The sequence below is a fragment of the Mirounga angustirostris genome, unplaced genomic scaffold (assembly GCF_029215605.1).
Source record: "Mirounga angustirostris isolate CCGP_5_RB_7025 unplaced genomic scaffold, mMirAng1.0.hap1 SCAF_3, whole genome shotgun sequence".
Classification (NCBI taxonomy): Eukaryota; Metazoa; Chordata; class Mammalia; order Carnivora; family Phocidae; genus Mirounga; species Mirounga angustirostris.
Genome location: NW_026991711.1, coordinates 72,095,739 through 72,118,883, shown reverse-complemented (window position 1 = coordinate 72,118,883; position 23,145 = coordinate 72,095,739). Strand labels below are relative to the sequence as shown.

Genomic DNA, 23,145 nt, shown 5'->3' with positions numbered 1-23,145 from the left:
CCCATTTTGTAGGTTGCCTTTTAGTTTTGTTGACTGTTTCCTTTGCTGTGCAAAAACTTTTTATCTTGATGAAGTCCCAGTAGTTCATTTTTGCTTTTGTTTCCGTTGTCTTTGGAGACGTGTCTAGTAAGTTCATGCAGCCAAGGTCACAGAGGTTTCTGCCTGTGTTCTCCTCTAGGATTTTGATGGATTCCTATCTCACATTTAGTTTTTTTTTTTTTTTCCACCCATTTTGCGTTTATCTTTGTGTATGGTATGAGAGAATGGTCCAGTTTCATTCTTTTACAAGTGGCTATCCAATTTTCCCAACACCATTTGTTGAAGAGACTGTCTTTTTTTCCATTGGATATTCTTTCCTGTTTTGTCAAAGATTATTTGACCATAGAGTTGAGGGCCCATTTCTGGGTTTTCTATTCTGTTCCATTGATCTGTGTGTCTGTTTTTGTGCCAGTACCATACTGTCTTGATGATGACAGCTTTGTAATAGAGCTGGAAGTCTGGAATTGTGGTGCCGCCAGCTTTGGTTTTCTTTTTCAACATTCCTCTGGCTATTCAGGGTTTTTCCTGGTTCCATATAAATTTTAGGATTATTTGTTCCAGCTCTGTGAAAAATGTCTATGGTATTTTGATAGGGATTGCATTGAATGTATAGAGTGCTCTAGGTAGCATAGACATTTTAACAATATTTCTTCTTCTAATCCAGGAGCATGTAATGTTTTTCCATTTCTCTGTGTCTTCCTCAATTTCTTTCATAACTGTTCTGTAGTTTTTAGAGTACAGATCCCTTAGCTCTTTGGTTAGGTTTATTCCTAGTTATCTTATGGTTTTTGGTGCAATTGTAAATGGGTTTGATTCCTTAAGAGAAAAGGGATTTCTTGAGGCTGTGCAATGCAGGGTATAAATAATCCTATTGAATAGTCTAGCCTCATAGAAATATCCCCTCTGTAGTGATGAGTATTCCTTTCTATTAGATATGGTATATCTAACCCCCCTTGTACAGTGCTGGATAAAAAGGAACATGACTTTCCTCTTTGTTCCCTTCAAATGGACTCCACAGAGACAAATCATTTCATTAATTCTTCCTTCAGGTAATTAGGTCACATTATGGGAGATTAGGTGGCAGCATTTTTTTCTTTTTCATTTCTGTCTTGACTCTATATCCTGATCAGCTTACAAGTTTCTCTAGTCTTCATCACATTTACTAATCGTATCTTAGGATATATATTTTGGAGATGGCTAAACTCCTTTATGCTCTATTTTTACTCTGGGCCATCTCAATCCAGTGCCCTGATATACTACAGCTCAAATAGTTTTTGCTCAAATACAAAACCATCTATTTATCTCTTAACTGTATGAAATTATACCATCTGTGCTCTCTTCAGTTTAGATGAAGAGTGTAAAATCATGGAAGGTTGAGCTGAAAGGGACTTTATAGACCATCATGTCTAACCATAAAAAAAAGGCAATATTGTAGGCAGTTTAGTTGGATACAGTAGTGCTGTGTTTTGTTGGGGTGCACTTCACCTTACACAATTATTGTTATCGGATTTACAATCTGTAACATGTACACCTTAGCTATGAATAATTTCAGCAGTGCCAAGACCATCTCTGTGTGATGCTACTGCTTAGTGATAGTTGAATAACCATGGTCAGGTCTCTCTGAGACTTAACTTCCTTGTCTGTAAAATGAGGAAAATGAATATCTAGTTTGTCAGAGTTATTAAGAGAGTATACAATAAGTTGATATAGAGGAACACTTTGTAAACCATAAAGTATTTTTTGGTGTGGAAAGAGCATTGAACAGGAAGAAAAATAAATAAATATGGAAATCACTCAGTTCTTACATGGGCTTCCAGCCCAGAAGACATTAGATAGACTTAAAAGGAATAGTCTTGGAAATAAAAATTTGCAATATTTTACACTGAGTGCTCTTGGCTAGTCCAGCAATCATTGATTACCCTACAGAAAAAGTTGTAAGCAGTCCTGTCAAATGGAAAACTCTGTGTTCAAGAAATTATGAAGAATCAATCATCTAGTTGTACTTCAAGGCATTTGCGTTATTACATATGGTAACTTAGAAAATCAAAGATATTGAAGTACCGGTAAAAATGCTGTAAACCAATTTAAAAAGTGTACAGGCTAGCATATTTTTCAAGGCTGGCTTAATGGCTGTGGCATCGATATCAGTGGTTACTCTCATAACGCATTAAATATGTAGATTTAAATTCTTTTTACAAGTAAAAACAAAATTTTGTATTTAGTTCAACAAATGTTTATTGAGGATAAAATGAGGAATCAAAGATTGTCCCTGTCCTCAAGGTGCTTATTGTCAAGTAGGGAAAACAAACATGATGAGACAATGGAAAATGCTAGGATGGAAGTATAAAGAAAGTGCTATGGGCACCCTGCAGGGGTGGGGGGAAGTATAGGAGTAGGGAAGAAATGTCAAGACTATACAGAGGAAGCAGTGTTTTGGCTGAGACTCTGAAGTTTCATTGTCCCGAGGGAAGAAGAGCAAATGGAACAGTGCATAGAAAGACAGGAGGCATGAAAGAGTGTGTTTTCAGGGACCAGGGTGGGTCTCAGGATGAGTTTAAGGCAGTAAGAAATGGCTATCCCTTGATAAAAATAAGGAATGAATATTGGCTCTATAATATTACTTCCTGATTGGCTGCTTACTCAGTTTTTACATTTCTTTATAAACAATTTTTTATGGTATTTTTTTTCCAATCCCCCGTTTTACCTATCTAATTATATTAGGAAAAGTAAAAATATGTATCATTTAAAGTGATTCCATTTTCAGGTTTTTGCATCTATTAAAAGCTTTCACTGTCAATAGCACCTTGATGGGCTTATCTATAAAACAAAGCATTATCCAGGCAGAGGTACTATTGTACTAGAAATATTTGAAACTTCTATCATTTTCCTATCAGTGAATGATTCATCGTAATTTTGAACAGTTAGGCCTTCAAAATCTTCAAGAGGTCAGAAACCCATTTTGCAGATGAAGAAACTTAGGTATAGCGTTAGTTCTCCTTCCTTAGTCGCAGTGAGACTGGAGTATGTTAGGATTATTGGATTACCGGATTATTGCTTTTGATTTTGTCAAGTTTCTTAATCCCTGTTTATACTGTGAAGTTTCAGTTTCTGTCCTAAATCCAAAAGTTGGAAATGTTTTGAGATTTGTTCTTCTATCTATGGAAATGTATCACATGATACTCATAAAGTGCTCAAAGTGCATGATACTGTAAGAAGCTAGAGCGAGGAGCTAGTTCTCTCACTGTTCAGTTTAAAAGAAAGGACATGTAGCATTGATTATTCATGAAATATTGATTATGGAACTAGTTTACATTCCTCAGAAGTCAGAGTATATGATATGTGCTTTCAGTTTTTTTGTTTTTTTTTTTAATCACAATTAATCATCTGTCTGAAGTGTCTTCACTGGATTCCTCTTGTGTAAGAAGTACATAGCTTCCTTCATTCCAGTTGATGCACTTGACCACACTGCAAAAGCAAACAAGATATTTTAAAATTGTGATGAAGGCAATACATAAATAAATAACCTGTATTCTATCTTCCCCCGACTATATGGCTTCCAATAAATTATGCAAATTATATGTAGAAGGAATATAGTAGCATTTTGAATACAACTGACTCACTGCTTTCTGAAAATAATAAAAAAATCTACAGTTTTTTTCTCTTCCAGGTACCTACAGTGTCCATCTGTCCCATTGTTTATTCTGTAGTCCACAAAAAGTAGCTGTGACTATAGATATGGCTGAAGTTCATGTTCAATACCTATAATTGAAGCTGGGACAAGAAGACATCTAGAATTTAAAAAGCAGTAATGGGGGGCACCTGGGTGACTCTTGGTTTCGGCTTAGGTCGTGATCTCAGGGTTATGATCTCAGGGTGGTGAGATGGAGCCCAGCGCTGGGGCTTGGTGCCCAGCACAGAGTCTGCTTAGGACTCTCTCTCCCTGTCCCTCTACTTTCCCCCACCTCAAGTAAATAAATAAAATCTTAAAAAAAAAAAAAGCATGTAATTATATTTTAAAGATTTTCTTTATTTGAGAGAGAGAGAGCACAAGCAGGGGGCAGGAGGGGCAGAGGGACAAGGAGACTCCCCGCGGAGCAGGGAGCCTGAGGCAGGGCTCGGTCCCAGGACCCTGAAATCATGACCTGAGCCAAAGGCAGATGCCCAGCTGACTGAGCCACCCAGGCACCCTGCATGTAATTTTATATTTTTTAATATTGAACAGTATAGGGTTAAAAAAATCTCAGAAGACCATCTATATTTACATTAGAAACATTATTAAAAGGATAACTATCTTTTAGCTAGCTGCATATGTGTTCATAATAGGTATGTATAAATATATGAAGAATAAAATTAAAATTACCCATTAATCTACTCCCCAATTCTTTTTTTTTTTTAAGATTTTATTTATTTACTTGACAGAGACAGCGAGAGAGGGAACACAAGCAGGGGTAGTGTGAGAGGGAGAGCGGGCTTCCCATGGAGCAGGGAGCCTGATGCGGGGCTCCATGCCTGCGGAGCTCCATGCATGGGGGGCTCAAATCCCAGGACCCTGCGATCATGACCCGAGCCGAAGGCAGACAGTTAACGACTGAGCCACTCAGGCGCCCCCTTCCCCAATTCTTATTAACATTATGTTTCATGCTATGGATGCACCATCATTTATTTAATCATTCTCTTGTTGGACATTTTGGTCATTTAAAAAAATTTTTTTGTCTTAATGAATGTCTTTATACCAGTGGACCCTTGCACAATGCAGGAGTTGGGGCATCCATGTAGTTGGAAATGTTTACATCACTGTTGACTCCCTAAAAACTTAACTACTAATAGCCTACTATTGACCAGGAGCTTTACCAGTAATATAAAGCAGTCTATTAACATGTATGTGGTATGTTTTATATATATATAATACTGTATTTTTATAATAAAACTAGAGAAATGTCATTAAGAAAATCATAAGAGAAAATCCATTATAGTACTGTATATATTGAAAAAAATCTGCATGTTAAGTGAACCCATGCAGTTCAGACCTGTGTTGTTGTTCAAGGGTCAATTGTATATAAATTTTTTACATTACTGACCATTCCCTTAGGATATGTTTCTAAAAGGAATCACTGGGTCAAATACTATGAACTTCTTAAAAAAGCTTTTGATACATGTTTATGAATTGCCTTCCAAAAATGACAGTGCCAAATACTACTACTACCAGCAACGTATAAGATTGATTGTCTCATCGTGTACTCATTAGCACAGCGTATATTTTTAATTTTGCCAGTTCAATAGGTGAATGGTTTCTTTTTAAAAAGCTATCTAGTAAAAATAACTTTTCATCAAAATTACAGAGGAACTGCAAATATTGTTACACTCTTACACAGATCTAGGTATCAAAATTCAGTAGAGACAATATGTACTGAGGTCCTACTATGAATAAATGTAGGGCAGTCCTTTAAGGAGTTCATAGTCTTGGCAGAATGCATAAAGCCTGGGTACATCGGTACTTTTCACCCTTACTCACCCCACCCCAGCCCAGTGCTCAGGAGAAAGCAGAGATGCCTTTTGTGCCGCACCTTCTACTGATCCCCATCACCACGCTATGCTCTTAGCCATGTGGAATGGGCAAAGCCCAGCAAAGAAAGGGCAGTGTGCCCTCAGCTCACTGTGCTGGCCCCATAGAATGTGTTGACCCTGTTTGCCTGGGCATTTTAGCAAACACTTACCTAGTTAGATCATACTTTTCATTAACCAAAAGGCAAAGGGAGAAATAAATATTTCTCTTACATGTCTGACTCTGGTCTTTTTATTCTACGTACTATTCACAAATAGAATTTAGTACTTTGTGTTTATTTGGGTATTTACCTTTAAAACAGTAATCATTAAATAAGCCAACTCTCTGGAAAGAACATTCCTGATATTCAGTGTTCACTATTTGCTCTTGTCATCAACCCAAGACTCCATATTAAAGTTTATCTTCTTATATAATCTGATCCTCAGAGGATATTATACTCTAGGAAATCATAGTTTTTATCTATCTATCTATCTATCTATCTATCTATCTATCTATCTATCTATCTATCTATTCTTGGATGCTAGTTTAATCAATTGTTCATATTTAAAGAGACAGGGGGTAGCTATTCAGAGTCTGACCCAATCTTTCTTTCTCCTAGTTTTGGTCAGCCTTGTCATTGTCTCTTTCTTCTTAGGTTTTCAACATTATCAGTAGATGTCTTCATGTCTAAAATTTATTGAAAGGGGCACCTGAGTGGCTCAGTTGGTTGAGTATCTGCCTTTGGCTTGTTTCATGATCCCAGGGTCCTGGGATCGAGCCCTGCATGGGATGCCCTGCTCAGCAGAGAGCCTGCTTCTCTCTCTCCCTCTGCTGCTCCCCCTGCTTGTGCACACACTCTCTCTCTCTATGTCAAATAAATAAATAAAATCTTAAAATTTATTGAGAAAAGTACATTCTGAGGTAAAACTTTGTTAAAAAAACCACAGGCCCAAAATGGCATCAGGTAGGCCAAGTTATCAAACCTGGACTGAATATGTAACTTAACTGCAGTTCCAGCCTTCCCCAGAGACAGAATCTTCACTAGTCAGGCAAGAGTTTTCTGATCAGCACCAACGAGTCTGCCCCACGGGTCCCCTCCATCCCCCAAAGGAAGATGGGATCATCTACCTGATAAGACCCCCTGCCCTTCTCCTTAAGGGAAGGTGACTTTGCCTGAAATAATTATTTCTTCTCTTTTGCTTCTTGATCCACCCTCCATCCTGTGAAAACCTTCCACTCAGCACAGCTCCTCAGAGCTCCCCTCTACTTGTTAGATGGGATGCTGCCTAATTCATGAATCAATTAGAGCCAATTAGATCTTTAAAAGTTACTTAGTTGAGGAGCGCCTGGCTGGCTCAGTCGGTTAAGCATCCAACTCTTGATTCTGGCTCAGGTCATGATCTCAGGGTTGTGAGATCGAGCCCCACATCCAGCTCCATGCTGAGCGTGGAGCCTGCTTAAGATTCTCTCTCCCTCTGCCCCTCCCCACCCACTTGCTCTCTCTCTAAAACAAAAATAAATTAAAAAAAAAAAAGTTACTCAGTTGAATTTCTTCAACAACTTTAGCAGTCTATGTAATTTTACCGGTGAGGTTAGGGAATTCATTTAATCCAGCTATCCTTTGATAAAATGATTAAAAATAATTACATACCATAGACTGATGGCTGGAATTAGTAATAGAACAGCAGACAGCAGAAAGGTGAAGCCTGGGTACCAAGCAACGGTTGCTGAATAAATTCCATTAAAAGTAGAAACTGCAGCAACTCCGCCAAGTGTTTCCAAGAAAGCAATGCAAGCAAACAAGGTGCCTGTTTGGGGTCAGGGTGTGCAGGGAGAAAAAGAAATGGCTGAGTAACAAAACAATAGACAAAACAAAGGGAGAAAATTGTTCCTCGCTGAAAAAAGCAAACGTGGGGCACTGCTTGGTGAACAGAAGCTATTGCCTCTAAATCCCTGAGAAGCCAGTAACCCATTTTGCAGGTGAAGAAACTGAGGTCACCAGTTCTCCCTGACCTGATGTGAGGGAAGCTGAAAACACAACAGTTTGGATGTCAGTCCGGCAAAGGTAAGAGGCTCCAGCAGCTGACACATTCGAAATCCACAGTCTCCTCTCCCTGCGCAGGCGCACACATAGCCACAACTAGCACTGTCGTTCCAGATTATCTCCCACTTGGTCCCTAAGCTGGGGACATCTGTGACACACCCGTATGTGTACGTGCCAGTGGCTCCCTCCAGCAAAGGTCCTGTCCCGGGGGGCCTTTTGAAAGTTAAAGCAATCCTTTTCATCTGCTTCTCAGCTCTGGCAAAAGTGACAGCGGCAGACAAAGACGATCGCATATGGGTTCCGCAGTTTGAATTTGAGCCCTCCCTTCAAAGTGAACAAATTCAGTCCACACGCTTCCTCCATGTGACTCTTAAGTAACTCTCTGTGCTCTCGTTATGCCATGATTTGATGTTGAGTGATTCTTTTCTGCCTCCCCTGCTTGAAACTGCCTCCACTGTGAGGTGGCTTGCAAGACTGAGTGAGTGGGGATCCTGCTGCTGTCCGCAACACTGGCTCCACACCACGTTTGCGAGAGGGCAGGAGGCCCTGGAGCATTGTTCGAGAAACACAAAGTGGCTACGTGGCTAGTCCACGCTCATGATCAGAGAAAAGTGCTCATTAAGTCTACTGATTTTTAGTTTTGTCTGGAATCCAAGACCACATTGACCAAGCAGCTAAACCTCTAGACAGGATGTACTTTTCTTCCTCTTTGTCAAATTTTGCATCACCAAAGTTCTGTGACAGTTTTCCACTTTCCATGACGTCCCCAGTATACGTTCCTATGGAGCTTCTGCAGACTCTTCGCATTAAGCCATTGTGCTTCTTCTTACTTTGCCAAGTTTACCTTTCCATGGCAAATGGTCATGTATTTGTCTTACAAACAATGCAAATCATGTAAATAATTGTATTTGATTGGACTGATAGAAGGAAAAGGCAAGCTTGAGGGTCACCTTTCATAACTGGATTATGGTTTACATGTCTGTGTTTTAATTTTTCCCATGGTCTTGGTCTAGTAGACTGTGTTGTGTGTTGATTTTTATCTATTTAAGCTTTTTGCCCTAGTATGTATTTCTCGTACGTTGCTTTTCATTCTTCATTGAATGACAGGTCACATATTCATAAAACATAAACAGCTCTGAAGAATATTGTATTTTCACGTATATGTCTTCTTTTAACTAAAACAAAAGCTCTGTTCATGTCGAGTGCACATCTACTTTGTTTACTGCTGTGTCCCAGGGCCTATCTGTCCTGGCACATGGTAGATATGTTTAATCCTTATTTGTCAAATGAATGAATAAAAGCTTAATTCAAGAGCCCAGTTATCAATCGGCAAGTAGCATAAAGACCTACTGCTTCCATGTTTTATGATAAGACATGAAGTCAGTTTAATTGGAAGTACTCACTATCTAACTAAGCTATTATTTTCTTCTATTTCTGATCCCTTGCCACAGCTAGGCACAGTGCCATGGAAGACAGACTGGATTGTTCTAGTCCTTTTATGCAATGGCTTACATCCATTCTTGATGGCAAGTTAGTCAGGCGGTATGTCTGTCTGGCATAAACAGCCATACTATTACAAAGTAGGGTTCGCTTGTTGCTTAACTTCCCCAAGCAGTTCAACTTGTTTAATAGTTACCAGAGATAAACTGGAGTAAATAACAAGTGCAGGTTAATTTACTTCCTATACTTTTTTTAATTCAATAGACCTCAAAAGTCAAGTCTGTTTTTACACTGTCTAATTTGTAATCAGAAGGAGTATGCAGGTAGTGATCAGGTAAGAGGTCATCTGGGGTGGCTTTAGCTGTGAGCTTCACAGCTGTATGGAGCACAGAAATTCCAAAATAATTACCCAAATCTAGTTTTGTCTCCTCTCTTATTCAAGATAATAGGGATAGTGAGAGGCTAGTGAGACATTATGCAGTGTTTCCGTTCTCTGATTACTTTAAAGTGTATAACATTTTCACAAAAATATCCCATTTTTAAAAAGTAATGAAGGATGGGAATATATTTAATATGTAAATTCTGACATCACCAAAAGGATTTTGTAGTTTGCAGTTAAAAACAAAGTAATTATCCTATCCTAGAACAATGGAACCACGATTCACGAAGTTACAATTCAGAATATGGAATGCCAAAAAGTAAACAAAACACTTTGAAATGTCACTATATTTAACAGTATGAAATGACTTTTAAAAAGCCATTTTATAAATAAACTAAACCAAATATAAACAGAAACAAACTATACACCCCGACAAGTCTATGTTCCAAGTTAAAGCAGGTAGATTTTTCTATTTTCGCTGAACAGCTTTATTGAGATATAATTCACATACCTGAAAGCCCACCCCTTTAAACTGCACAGTTCACAGAATTGTGCAGCCATCACCCCAGAAGAAACTGTATCCATTCCGTCACCCCCTATCTCCCCAGCCCTGGACAGCACTTCTCTGATTTCTGTCTCTATGGGTTTCCCTTTTCTGAACATGTCATCTAGATGGAACCATATTTATATGATAGTATGTGGCCTTTTGTGTCTGGCTTTTTTCATTTAGGGTCATGCTTTCAAGGTTCCCCCCCAGTGTAGCAAGTACCATCAGGACTTAATTTTTATTGCCAAATAATATTCCATTGGGCAGATATACATGTGTCTATCCGTTCGCCAGTTCCTGGGCATTTCCATTTTTTTATACTTTTTGGCTATTATAAATAATGCTGCTATGAACATTTGTATATAAGATTTTGTGTGGGTATATGTTTTCATTTCTATTGGGATTTCAATTCCATTCTATTTCTAGGAATGGAATTGTTGAGTCATAAGATCACTCTATTTAACTTTCTGAGGAGCTACCAAACTGTTCTTGCAAAATGGGCGCATCATTTTATGTTCGGCCAGCAATGTAAGAGGGTTCCAATTTCTTCATATCTTGGTCTGTCTTTTTTCATTTTAGCCATCCTAGTGGGTCTCATTGTGGTTTTGATTTGCATTTCCCTGATGGCTAATGATGTTGAACATTTCTTCATGTGCTTATTGGCCATCTGTATACCTTTTTGGAGAAAAGTCTATTCAAATCCTTTGCCAAATAATTGGGTTTTCTTTTTGTTGTTGAGGTTTTTTTTTTAATTCCAGTGTAGTTAACATACAGTGTTATATTAGTTTCAGGTATACAATATAGTGATTCAACACTTCCATATATTAGTCAGTGCTCATCGTGCTAAGTGTATTCTTAATGTCCTCCACTTATTTCCTCCATCCCCCCACCCACCTCCCAAGTTCCTTATTAGACATTTGATTTACAAATGTATTCTCACATTCTGTCGGTTGTCTTTTCACTCTCTTGATGGTGTCCTTTGAAGCACAAAAGTTTTTAATTTGGATAGGTTCTAATTTATCTATTTCTTCTTTTGTTGTCATGCTTTTGGTGTCATATCTCAGAAACCGTTGCATAACCCAAGGAAGCAGGTAGGATTTTACATACTCTAGTTACACATTTTTATATCCCAAAGTGGTTTTCCAGTTGATCATCATTACATAATCTATAAACAGCTGTGTGCATATACAGCTGCATCTTATGAGTAGAAGAGAACCAAGAAATATATTTTAAATGTAGTGAATTATGCAGTCTTGCCCAGTGTTGACTAAACTGCCATAAATACAATAGCATAATTATGAATGATCCATCAATAATTAATATGAATATTTGCACCAGGCTAAGACATGAAACAAAAGAAAGCTTCAAAGTCTAACAGTATTCATATGATACAGGGAGGAAGGAGGACAACCCCATATGCCTAATATCTAACTAGTAACTAGTTCCAACCAGAAATTTAATTTTTTTGTCCTCTGTATTGGTCATTCTTTGCCTTCCCTTTCAAACTGTTTGATCTCCTGTATCCTGCTCTGTGCTTGGGGGGCTGACCCTTCGGATCATATGACTTGGATTTCCTTGCTAGCCTGACTTTCTGTTGTGCTTGGTCAATGGGATAAACGTGGAGAGAAAGGTTGTGGTGTTCTGTCTCTGCTCCCTTCTTACTGGGCCATCTTCTCTGGGTGCCTTCACCAAACCCACCCCCCATACTGCTGCCCTTCTACTGAACCAGCTGAGTGGGATCCTGTTTATGCTAGGACTCTAATTCAGGCCCAGCTCTAACATTTGTGGGGTCCAGTGTAAGAATACAATGAGAGGCCTATATATTACATTCTAAGTATTTAAAAGTTACAGTTCGAATAAACAAACATAACTAAGATATATTCTGTCTCCCCTCTCTGAGAAATATACTATATTATATACCGTCACGATGATTTGGAGGGTCAGGAACAAACTTAGAATTCTCAGACTTTTTAGAGTTCTGTGTAGGAAAATGGCAGCACTGGCAGAGCTAGCTAGCCCTTGGCCCTCAGTCCCCAGCTGTAGGGTGCAGCCCACCCATGTTGTGTTCTACCTCTTGCTCCATCCTGCTCAGAAAGGATCATTTACACATGGCTGTAGACACCCCACTCTGCAATTCTAAGGTTGGGCCAGATCTCCTATAAAGAGTCATGGCTTGGCTACCCCTTTGATCTAGAGGACAGCACACTGGGGTCACAGTCCACCCTCAGGCTAAAGGGTCTGAGGAAGACTACCATCCAGGCACACATGGATGTGAACCCAGAGCTGTCTGGTGGGGAATTACGGGGGTCCAGGTAACCAGAGTGTAGTCTAGAAGGGGTAGGTGTGGTGGGCTCCCAGTGGGCATCTGCCTAGCTCTGAGCACTGCTCTCCTCTTGGGGTGGGGTCTGGCCAGAGCAAGCTTCTAAAGCAGGAGACCCTGGGCAGGGGCACCCCTGCCTGAATATAAGCCTCTTCTGAACACAGAACTTACCACTTAATTCAAAAGGGAGTTCTGAGCAGAAAAACGGTTGTAGAATATTCTGAAGAATCAAACATTGGTTGTACATAGATTTGAGTTGATACAGATTGTAGATTCATTATTTCCCTTCAGCAAATTAAACTCACCTTGCTCAGTAGAAAGAACCACTTTGGATACCATGGAGCGTAGAACAGAGAGTGGCACAATAGTGAAAAGGAACGGCAGCCTGACTGTAAGAGAAATGGTGGGAAATCATGGGCTAAATCAGAAAACCAATGGTCAATTTTTGATATGAAATGTTTTCTCTCTAAGCATCCTAACTCATTGCACCTAAGGACTGAAGTAATTAATTATAGACTTCTGTTTAATGAATACACAGATACACTGCAGACAGGCCAGTTCAAGGTTCGTTTGCCCTCTTATTCTACAGTGCTAAGAACAAGAGTTCAGGGAGGTTTGAGGTCCAGATCTATATATTCTGCCAATTGGGACTGATCTGCTATTTCCCTGATTATTGTAGAAACCTCTCATTTAGCAAGGTGTGACTTAGCTTTCCACATTTGTTTTCTGTTTTTGCTTTTTCAGACTTGGCATTCTTAGTGTCTGCATTCTTTTATCATATTGATGCATGTATTGATAAATTGGTTCTTTATCTTTATGCTTCTTCATCTTTGTGTGGAATAATTTCATGAACACAGATTGCCTCTCCTCTTAAATTATGGACCCCTAATAGTAGCATTTCTAGTTATATACGATAAAATAGCAATATATTATTTTTGCAGATGACTCTAAAGTTTTCAGTGTGATTTCACATATATTAACTTACTTGGCCTTGGCAACTCTAAGGGAGACAGGGAGAACTGACATTTACTGAATACGAGGCATTGTGCTAAGTGCTTTACAGTGATTTCTTCTAATATTCATTATAACCCAGTGAATTCGGTGCTACTGTGCCCATTTTACGGATGAGTAAATGAGGGCCCAGAGTAGTTAAGTAATTTGCCCAAGATCACCTGGTACTATAGATGGACATTAAGCCCAATTCTATTTGGTCATCCTGCTTCCCTGCAAGGGAGCAAGAGGTTGACAGTGCCTTTGTAAAAAAGACGAAATTAGACCCTTCTCAAGGTCCCACTTTACAGACCCCTTAGCTCTTTCAAAGGTAGCATCTCACTCAAGCCCTACTGAAACCACTTATGGGGTAGGTAGTTAAGGAAGCAGTCTAGTTTGGCAAAAAATAATTTATCAAAAGCCAATTAATGAAATGACCAATTTGCAAAAGCCTATCTTAAAGAATTTTCTTTTTGAATATATTCAATAAATATGAATTTTATAAATCTTTTGAGTCTACTTTATATAATGCTCTTTAAAATTTTTATGGAAAGTAGCCTTCTTAGCAGCACATATATGGGGCAGAGGGAGAGGCAAAGAGAGAATCTCAAGCAGACTCCCTGCTGAGCAGGGAGCCTGAGGGGGGCTCCATCTCATGACCCTGAGATCAAGACCTAAGCCAAAACCAGGAATTGGATGCTCAACCGACTGAACCACCCCAGTGCCCAGTGCCCCAACCTTCAGCATTTAAGAAATATGCAAGTTGGCAAAAGTTGTTTTGAAGAACTGACTCACAAGAAGAATGTTCCTCAAAACAATTTTTTGTCAAGTATGCAAATTTGGAAAATTGTGGTTATTCAGTGAATTGCTTTTTTTAAAGCAGATTGGCTTTCAGTTTCTGGCAAACTGGCTTTTAACAAAGTGCCTTACTTGAACTAGAATGCATTAAATAGAGAATTATATGTTAAAAGTTTATCACCCAACAGACTAAATTCATTTGATATAAACATAAATACATGGTTAGTTCTAAGGCTACATTTGTAACTTACCTAAAAACATCATCAGTGTTGTTTTGGCAAAAGCAGTCATAACCATTCCTGCCATGGTGGTAGAGATTCCAATGAAGGCCATATGAATGTCTTCCATACAGTAAGAAAAAAGCCATATTCCTAGGAAACTACTAAAAAAGGTGACGCTACCCAGAGCTGATCCATAACCTATAAAAACTTCATTCCAGCAGAGTGGTGAATCCAATTCATAAAGGATAAAGATGGGGGAAACGCCAACTGTCACAAAAAAGTAAGTGATCATTGTAAAAAGTAACAAACAGAGATAATACCGTCGCTTACCAGAAGCATTTTTAAAAAGCATGGAAGTTCGGTACAACAGGTTTTTAAAGCCTTCACTACATGACATGGAAACATTCTGAGATGAAGATTCTGTCACTGAATCACCAAGAAAAAATGAAATATAAATCAAATTAACAGTAAGAGCCATAGCAATAATTAAAAAAGACCACACAAAACCTAATTCTCTGATAAAATAGCCAGAAGACAGTCCTGTTAATCCAGTGACAAGTCCAAGTATGAAGTCGATTATAGCTATTCGAATTGTTCTTTGTTTCTGTTCTGTACATTGATCAACTATGTAGGCAAAACAGGCTCCTAAAAATGTGGTGGAATTGCCACAAAGTGCACCGATGAAGGTAGATGCAATCAAAAGCTGGAATGGAAAAGCAAAATAGGAAAGCAAACAGAGCCAAATACTGGTTGCAAGAGCACCAACAGAAGACAAAATCAAAGGGAATTTTCGTCCTCGATGATCACTATGAGATAGAAGTATGAATGTAGACACCAGACCAGGAATTAACCCACTTATGTCCATCTGCAGATTGAAAAGAGACACTTTCTTCTGAACTTCCTGCAAAGAGACAAAAAGAAGACAATGTGTTTACAGAGATATAGAAAACATGCAAAGAAATAATCATGATGCATACTTTTCTTTACATTTCCAGTAGGTCACCAACAAGGAATCTCTGGTGCATGGGTTTGATACAGCCTGAATCTTCATCCAGTTCATAAAGCAAGTATCAAGAGGCAATATAGTAATTGAAGCTCAGGCATAATATGCAAGTACCGTGGTGGGGACTTGAACTCATAAACAGACAATTGTGTATTGGTGCATGTGTGTCTTATATAGAAGATCCACAGACCCCAAGACATCTGGGACTGGTCATATAATGATTTTTCTTTCTTCTATCAACAGTTTAGCACTGAGATCATGCCCACTGTTGTAAAGCAAGAGCAATACCCTTTCCTGTGATAGATCTTTCTGTCTACTTAAAGGGGAATGAGTGTCACATGTAAATGTCATATTTGATAGGCCTTTATTTAGGAAGCACTCAGTTGCTTTGTTCACATGTGTCTCCACAAATAAGTTTCTTCTAATCTGTTTCTTTACTTACTAAAAAATAAGATAAAACCCAAAGAGCAGCTTTGCACTGACTAAAGATGGTAGCATGCCATGAACTGAGGAGTAAGATAAACCCAGCTCCCCGGAGGACCATAATCACCAGGTACACACACAGACTGGAAGATGTTACAACCACTACGCTAGTTATTTGATGGGAAGAATTTTGGGTGATTTAAAAGCATTTTCTGTTTGCCACTTCTCTCTGTATTTTCCAAATTTTATATAAAGAGTATGTGTCATTTTTATACTAGGGATTACTAAACTCATTTTTTTTTTAAGATTTTATTTATTTATTTCAGAGAGAATGAGAGAGAGCACATGAGAGGGGGGAGGGGCAGAGGGAGAAGCAGACCCCCCACCAAGCAGGGAGCCTGATGCGGGACTCGATCCTGGGACTCCAGGATCATGACCTGAGCCGAAGGCAGTCGCTTAACCAACTGAGCCACCCAGGCGCCCAACTAAACTCATTTTAAAAAATAGATTCATGTAATATTTAGGAAGACCCTAAAACAACTGATGAACCACAAAAATATCAATTTCTGAAATTAATTTTTTTAAGAGACTGTGTTTATTTTTATATATTCAAATAATGCAAGCAATTTCAGGTTATCAGGAAATGTTCTAGTCCCTCAGACTCAAACCTTCAGTCATCTTTGTTTCTAGCCTTTCCCTTCATCCATGCCCACCAACACCTAGTGCTTCTTGCATCCTTTACCTCTTTATAGTCCCTGAGCTGCCCCTGGAAGGACAGGGCTCAGAGTTTTCACCTGAACTGCCCTGGCATCTAGCTGGCTCTCTCCTCAATGCAGTCTATGATGCCAGCCCCCTTACTTTGCAGATCATACACGCGAATGGTGGCAGCATCTTACCAAAACACGCTAGCAGCATGTCTCTCACCTGCTCAGCCCACTGTCTGCTAGAGAAAGCTCACACTCCTAGTCTGTTGTGTAAGGCCACCAAGATGCGGTCCAACCCCACTCTTCTGCATTATCTCCACTCACTCCCCCTCCAATACTCTATGTTACAGGCACAGTCCATAGTCAAGTCCCACTTGGATTTCCCTGAAATGCCCAAACAGATGTAATCTCTCCTTCTATTGAAACTTCTCATATGGCAATTATCATTCCCCAGCTACATTCTTTGGTGTAATGATTAAGAGCTCTGGAGTCAGATCAATCTAGATTCAGATGTAGTCAGTTCTTTTTTTTTTTTTTTAAGATTTAATTGATTTATATATTTGAGAGAGAAAGAATGAGACAGAGAGAGAGCATGAGAGGGGGGAGGGTCAGAGGGAGAAGCAGACTCCCTGCTGAGCAGGGCGCCCTATGCGGGACTCGATCCCGGGTCTCCAGGATCATGACCTGAGCTGAAGGCAGTCGCTTAACCAACTGAGCCACCCAAGTGCCCCATAATGTAGTCCGTTCTTTACACAGCAGTTAGAGTGATCTTTAAAAACAATCAGCTCACATCACTCCTCTGCTCAAAATCCCTCAGTGGCGGGTGCCTGGGTGGCTCAGTCGGTTAAGCATCTACCTGCCTTCGGCTCAGGTCATGATCCCACAGTCCTAGGATCAGTCCCATGTCCGTTCGTCAAGCTCCCTGCTCTGGGGGGGAGTCTGCTTCTCCCTCTGTCCCTCCCCCACTCGTTCTCTCAATCTCTCGCGCTCTCTCTCTCAAATAAATAAATACTTAAAAAAAAAATCCCCCAGTGGCTTTCCTTACGCTGGAATAAATCCGAATTCCTTGCCATGGCATGGGTGGCCAGACATCATGATTTCTCTGATTTCATGTCCACTTCCTCACTCCCCTCAGCTGCAAGCCATTCCTCAAACACTCTGTGCTCATTCGCCTTTGTACTTGCTATTCCCTCTGCCTCCCTCCTGCAGCTCACTTCCTCAATTCAAATGCCACCTCCTCAGAAGGCTTCTGCGACTCATCACACAATCCAAAGCAACCCCACTAACCCTCACCCGGCGCTCTATGAGCTTGTCTGGCTGTATTTTCTTTATATACTTGCCACCCCTCGACAGGACGGGTTCCTTTCATTGAACTGCTCAGGTGTGCCCTCTCCACTACAGCATAAGCTCCAGAAGGGCTGGAACCCTGTCTTCACCACAGTATCACCAGTTCCAACAACAGTGCTTCACAGGGCGCGCCCTAGATATTCATCCGTGCCTGGTTGCATGGATGAATAAGCAAGTAAAATGGGCCTTGTAATTTGCTAGCTGTGTGTGATCCTCACCAAATCATTTATCCCTATAGCTTCATCTGACAAGAGGGCGTAACCCGAGTCCCTATCATGCAGGCTGTCGTGAGAGTTGCATTTAAAGTCAGTATGTCAATATAAGGCAGACCGCACAGATCCTATTACGGATTAGTGCTTAATCAACTTCGGCTGTTTTCCTTTTTACTAGGTCAGGCTTCCTGAGCACATCTCTGTATCTCTAGGGATATAAAAGCCATCAAGTAAATATTTACTGAATAAAGAAGTAAATAAAACAATTATCTTTTATTCAACTCGTCAACAAGATGTTCCAGTTTGAGATTCCTCCTCCCATTTCCACCCCTCCCCCACATCCTGTCTTCTGTCTACTGTCATTCCTAACCCAGCCTTTTACACAGACTACTCTCCTCATCTGCAACCTATACCTTTTAAACTCTGCAGAATGATAATTATATATTAGATAAGGAGATGGGAGAAGTCAGAGTAAAAAGTGCTATACCCTGTGCAAGTTTGAACAGAATGACAATGTAGAGAGAGATATAACTTAAGGAAAGGAATATCAATTTTTAAAAAGTCACAATTTCATAGGTTAAAATGTATAATTACAATTGAGCAGAAAATATTCTCTATCTGCTGGTAATAAGGGATTGTGTTAGTTATTAAAAGGTTTATAAATAAATTACTGAATAAGAACAACTTCATGATCTGGTTAATGCCAACTTGTCCCCTCAAATAGCAGCATCCCTATCTTGAAAGTACCTGAAGAGAACAGACCACAATGGCCAATTTAATACCTCAAAACCAGTCAGTTAACCTGGGAAGTAATGGGTGGGAAGGAGGCGGTGACAAGGGGCTTAAAAATTCCTTCCTCTGCAAAAGTCAACAAACATGCCTAGAATTCCTCTTCTCCCTCAGCCAAGACCTTCCTTCCCACAGCCTTGCCATTTTGTTAAGACGTCCTTTAGAGACTAATCTTGCCCAAGAGAAGTATGTGGGTGTACCTTATAGTCAAACTCAAAGATTTGAAAAATAGGTTAGATCAATATTTATTTATATGGATATACATATTAATCCCAGTGGATTTGAAAAATAAGACTTTTATTCATAGACTTTCAAAATGATAAGTGTAAGTCAAACAGCTCAGTTTATTCTTATATCTGAACCCTGAAATTCATATTATCTTGCATCCAATACATGTGTCCATGTGTGTATTTGTTTTATAGAAGGATAAATAAATATGGTATAACGGTAAGAAGTTCAATACATTATTGTGTTATACACTTTTCTTATAAGTAATTGGTCTTTTGGGGGAGTGGGAAAGAAAAACCTGAACTGAAAAAAAAAATCATTTATTTATTTTATTAGGGACTGACCCTGTGCTATGAAATTTTGTTTTTAGGGTTATAAGAACAGTTCTCAAACTCCTAAACTTCTTTTAGTCAGCAAGTGGTCAGCACCCACCAAGCAGAGCTGGGAATTGAGAAGGAAGCTCATAAAACAGGCAACATTTGTCCTTGGATTTAAAGGTAAAAGGATATTCTTTCTTTTTTTAAGATTTTATTTATTTATTTGAGAGAGAGAGAGAGAGAGAACACAAGTGGGGGGCAGAGGGAGAGGGAGAAGCAGACTCTCCGCTGAGCAGGGAGCCTGATGTAAGACTCGATCCCAGGACCTGAGCCGAAGGCAGATGCTTAACCGACTAAGTCACCCAGGTGCCCCAGGTAAGAGAATATTCTTATACTGAGCAGGAACAGTGTCCAGAAAAGGGGCCAGAGGGAAGTGCTGAAGGTGATGGTGGTGCCTCCTGGGAAGCAAAAGTGTTCCTCCTTCCTAAGGAGCTAAAGGTGAGTGGCCCACCTGACCTGTCTCGGTTATGGGTGGAGACAGAGGTGCTTTCTAGCTCCCCAATCTGAGAAAAAGCACCTGTAGCTCTAGAGCACCAACTTTAAGGGAAGGGATCTAGGGCAATATGTCCTCTTGAATATTAATCTAATTAAAAAACAATGAAACAACAATCAACTTAAACATTCGGCAAAAATCTTCAAAATGAGACCACTGCTCTGGGCAGTGGGGGGATCTCAGCAACTAGGTAAGGCCAGAGGGGCCAACAGTCATCACCTGCACAGTCATAGAGGCCACCAAGGTGACTGAACCACAGCCTGTCTCCCTTTACTCTAGGAGGGCAAGGGCAGCAGATTTTTCCAGACATTCAAGTCCTCTTTCCCTCTGTCCCTCCCATTGCTCCCAGGTGTCTGGTAAAGGAAAGCACAGAATCCAATATAGAAACTGATGAGCCTTTTCACTCCCTGGGAATGACATACATATATAAAAGGAAACATTCTTGAAATCAGGAGACAAAACCACAAGGTGAGACCCTTGGCCCTTCTATTTTTATGACCTCACTTTAGGCTGGAACCTTGATGTCTGTATGGGTTCCCAGTAATTATCAGTTCCAAGAAAATTTCTCCCATGGAAATGAGAAAATGAGGAACAGCAGAAGCTGTGCCAAACAGCCAGGCCTCAGCCTAGCAAGGTTATACCTGACACCTCGGGGAACATCTCCGGAAATGCTAGAGCCTTCCTTCTCGGCCCTTTGCCATTTCTTCCAGGCCTCAGACTCATCTTCCAGTCACACCTGAATTCTCTTCTACTGAGGAGAAAAATCTTAAGAGCCAGCCAGCAGGTGATTCGAATTCCCTTAAACTCTTCTTGTCCTTTGGGGAGGCAGTCCCACTCTTTTGCCATCACTAAATATGCTCTAGGGAAATAGGTCAATGTTTCTAAGTGTGGTCTGTTTTTAAGGCTTTCTGGGGGGAAAAATTCCAAATCTGAATGCATCTCCTTTGCATCTGGACATTGGCAGACTTTGATTTAAAAAAACAAAACAAAACTGAGGGAGCAGGAGAATGGCGATGTACCTCCTCTTTTAAACAAAAAATTGGGGGAGGAGGCTGGAGAGGCAGAAGTAATCTGTAATATCTGGCTAAACATTTTCAGTGCTCTCAGCACCAAAGTGAGTGCTCTCCTCCACACGTAAGCTCACACAGTAGCTCCTCAACATTTGAGAGTCAGAGCTGATCTGAGAACAGCAAATGAGGAATGACACACTGCTTCTCCATCAGCCGATGACGGACCCTGGGGCCCATCGTGTTCAGTGATGGGCTACGTTCTGGGGGTCACTGAAAACTGGGTCATGTACATGCCGTAGAAGGGGGGATGGGTAAGGCCAGAGGGGAGGGAAGGGAAAGGCAGGAGCACCCTGTTTGACCCCACTGAGGTCACCCAGTACTCATTCCAGCTGGCCTTGGTCAAACCTTCAGGCTTTTGCGTGGGAAGGAGGAAGGACACAGCCACTCAGGAGATGAGATTAGGCTGAAATTTTCTCAGAAAAGAGAACAGCCAGTGTCACAGAAGAAGAAGGGGGTTTTACTTAGAAGAAGCAGATTAGAGGTGTCAGGAAACTTCAAACAGGAGAACTGAATAAAGGCTCTTGATTTGGGATTTAAGAGTTTTAAGGTGACCCTTGAGGGATCAACGGATGATGAGTGCAAGGCCCTCTTTCAATGAAAACCCCATTATACATTCCCCTTTTATTACATTTTAGGGATATTTTAATTTCTTACCTCCTGGAATGCAAAAATGGGGCTGCTTTTGTTTTTTCCACACTCAGAAGTATTGCTATCAGATACAAAACTGTAGTTGCTCGTTTCTTCCCATATTCTCCTATACACATACTGGGTTGTCAGTGGGGTAGCCAAAGTCATAGCAAATGCACTAAGGCAAATGGCGGGTTCTACAAAGAAAATCTTCATATTGCCTGGGTAGGTAGCTGAATTCTATGAAAAAGAACGGGGAAGTTAGAGGAATTTTGTGGAGTAAACAGGCAAACTAGGGAACAGAAAGCAGTAAGCACTTACTAAGAGATTAATTTTTACTTTGGAATAGGGTACGCAGTAAACCCGAGACTGTCGTACTTCTATTTTTAAGAATTACGACCTTTTAGGACTCACGCCGCCTTAAAATAGTTTTATAAGTTGTCACCCATTTTCATTTGGAATAATCTCACTACAGTCCCCACCTTGTATACTGCCAACCGGTTTTCAAAAGGGAAACAGTGAGGTTCCTCTGAGAACAGGACAGTTGCGCAATTGTTTGTTATTGTTATTTTGCTGCTTGTTAATAGGACAGGAAGGAGGCCTTCAAAAAGCAGCTCCCAATCGTAAAGGGATTTTTTTTTTCTCGTTTAAACTCACCCCACGGTTACAGTCTTCCTGCCAGGCTAGGCGCGGGTCCGATCATTTTCGGGGCCCGGAATCTCTGGGGGCTGTCTTCTCTTTGGGGGCGGGGGTGCCCTGCGCTTCCTGGGCACGTGCCCAGCAGCAAATACTGCTGGGGACACTGGCCGCCGTCTGGGTCGGGGGCCGGGTCTGCACCGCCGCGCTGGGACGGGGAGGGGAATTTCCGTTGAATTCGACCAAATGCACCTGTCGGGGAAACTCAAGCTCTCATTTTAAAGCAAACCACTCCTGCGTCCAGAGTCACGACGGCGACAGTTCGCTGCGCAGCCCTCGCTCGGCTCCTCGGCGGCCCTGCGGACTCGGTCCCAGGGAGCTGCGGGAGTTGCCGGCGCAACGGGCGGCTACTCCCGGCGCGGTCGGCAGTCTGCCCGGGGGTCGTGGGTGGGTCTGTGGGTCCGCGGCCCGTCCGGTGCTCGGGCGACACTGGCCCCTGCCCGCCGAGCACCACCGCCCGCCGAGAAGGTAGGGCCGCTGGGGTGCGGGTATTGCCGCCGGCGTTGCTCTCACTGTCCTGCCAGGCTCTCCTGCCATTGGGCCCCGTGGCCGGCGACCTCGCAGGGATTGGTCCGCTTGACGTCACTCTCGTGAGCCCGCCCCCAGAGGCCCAGGCTGATCCCACTTTGCAGGGTTGCCGGATTGCCGGCTCCCGGCTGCTGGGCAGCTCCGTGGCCGGCTCCAGGGCTCTGCAGTGAGAAAACATTTCTGGGCCCGGATATTGTTTTTCACAGAAGCACACAGGAGATCAGTTGCAAAAGGAACATATTTGGGATGCAGCTCCCCATAGCATCCGGGTCACAGGGCAAGTGCCCTAAGGAACGCAGAAGATGGGGACAGAGTAGGGAGCTCCCGT

The 23,145-nt window shown here is 41.1% G+C and overlaps 1 protein-coding gene and 1 long non-coding RNA gene across 3 annotated transcripts; one reads left to right on the top strand and one right to left on the bottom strand.

The window, feature by feature from the left end:
* Positions 1-1,717: 1,717 nt before the first annotated feature.
* Positions 1,718-22,815, bottom strand: SLC46A3 (solute carrier family 46 member 3). 2 transcript variants are annotated; one of them, XM_045869254.3, is made up of 7 exons: positions 22,251-22,814; positions 21,621-21,833; positions 15,176-15,221; positions 14,351-14,587; positions 12,617-12,700; positions 7,233-7,389; positions 1,718-3,504 (listed from the first exon to the last, which is right to left on the bottom strand). In XM_045869254.3, the coding sequence occupies exons 2-7, from the start codon at positions 21,807-21,809 to the stop codon at positions 3,420-3,422; spliced, it is 798 nt and encodes a 265-aa protein (XP_045725210.1). In that variant the 5' UTR covers positions 21,810-21,833; positions 22,251-22,814; the 3' UTR covers positions 1,718-3,419. The 2 variants fall into 2 exon arrangements, with proteins under 2 accessions (XP_045725210.1, XP_045725209.1); XM_045869253.3 differs by having other exon boundaries at positions 14,351-15,221; positions 22,251-22,815.
* On the top strand, positions 7,561-20,401 carry LOC135363853 (uncharacterized). The gene is made up of 4 exons (XR_010410060.1): positions 7,561-7,646; positions 19,397-19,523; positions 19,746-19,841; positions 20,246-20,401. It is a non-coding gene; the product is annotated as an uncharacterized LOC135363853 (long non-coding RNA).
* Positions 22,816-23,145: the final 330 nt, after the last annotated feature.

Bases quoted from the DNA above. Each gene is read 5' to 3' on its own strand.
- SLC46A3 (XM_045869253.3), bottom strand. From the start codon at position 21,809: ATGAAGATTTTCTTTGTAGAACCCGCCATTTGCCTTAGTGCATTTGCT. The intron at 15,222-21,620 runs GTAAGAAATTAA...GTCTCTTTGCAG, and splicing joins CCATTTTTGCATTCCAGGAG to GAAGTTCAGAAGAAAGTGTC. The intron at 3,505-7,232 runs GTATGTAATTAT...TTGCTTTTGCAG, and splicing joins ATTCCAGCCATCAGTCTATG to TGTGGTCAAGTGCATCAACT.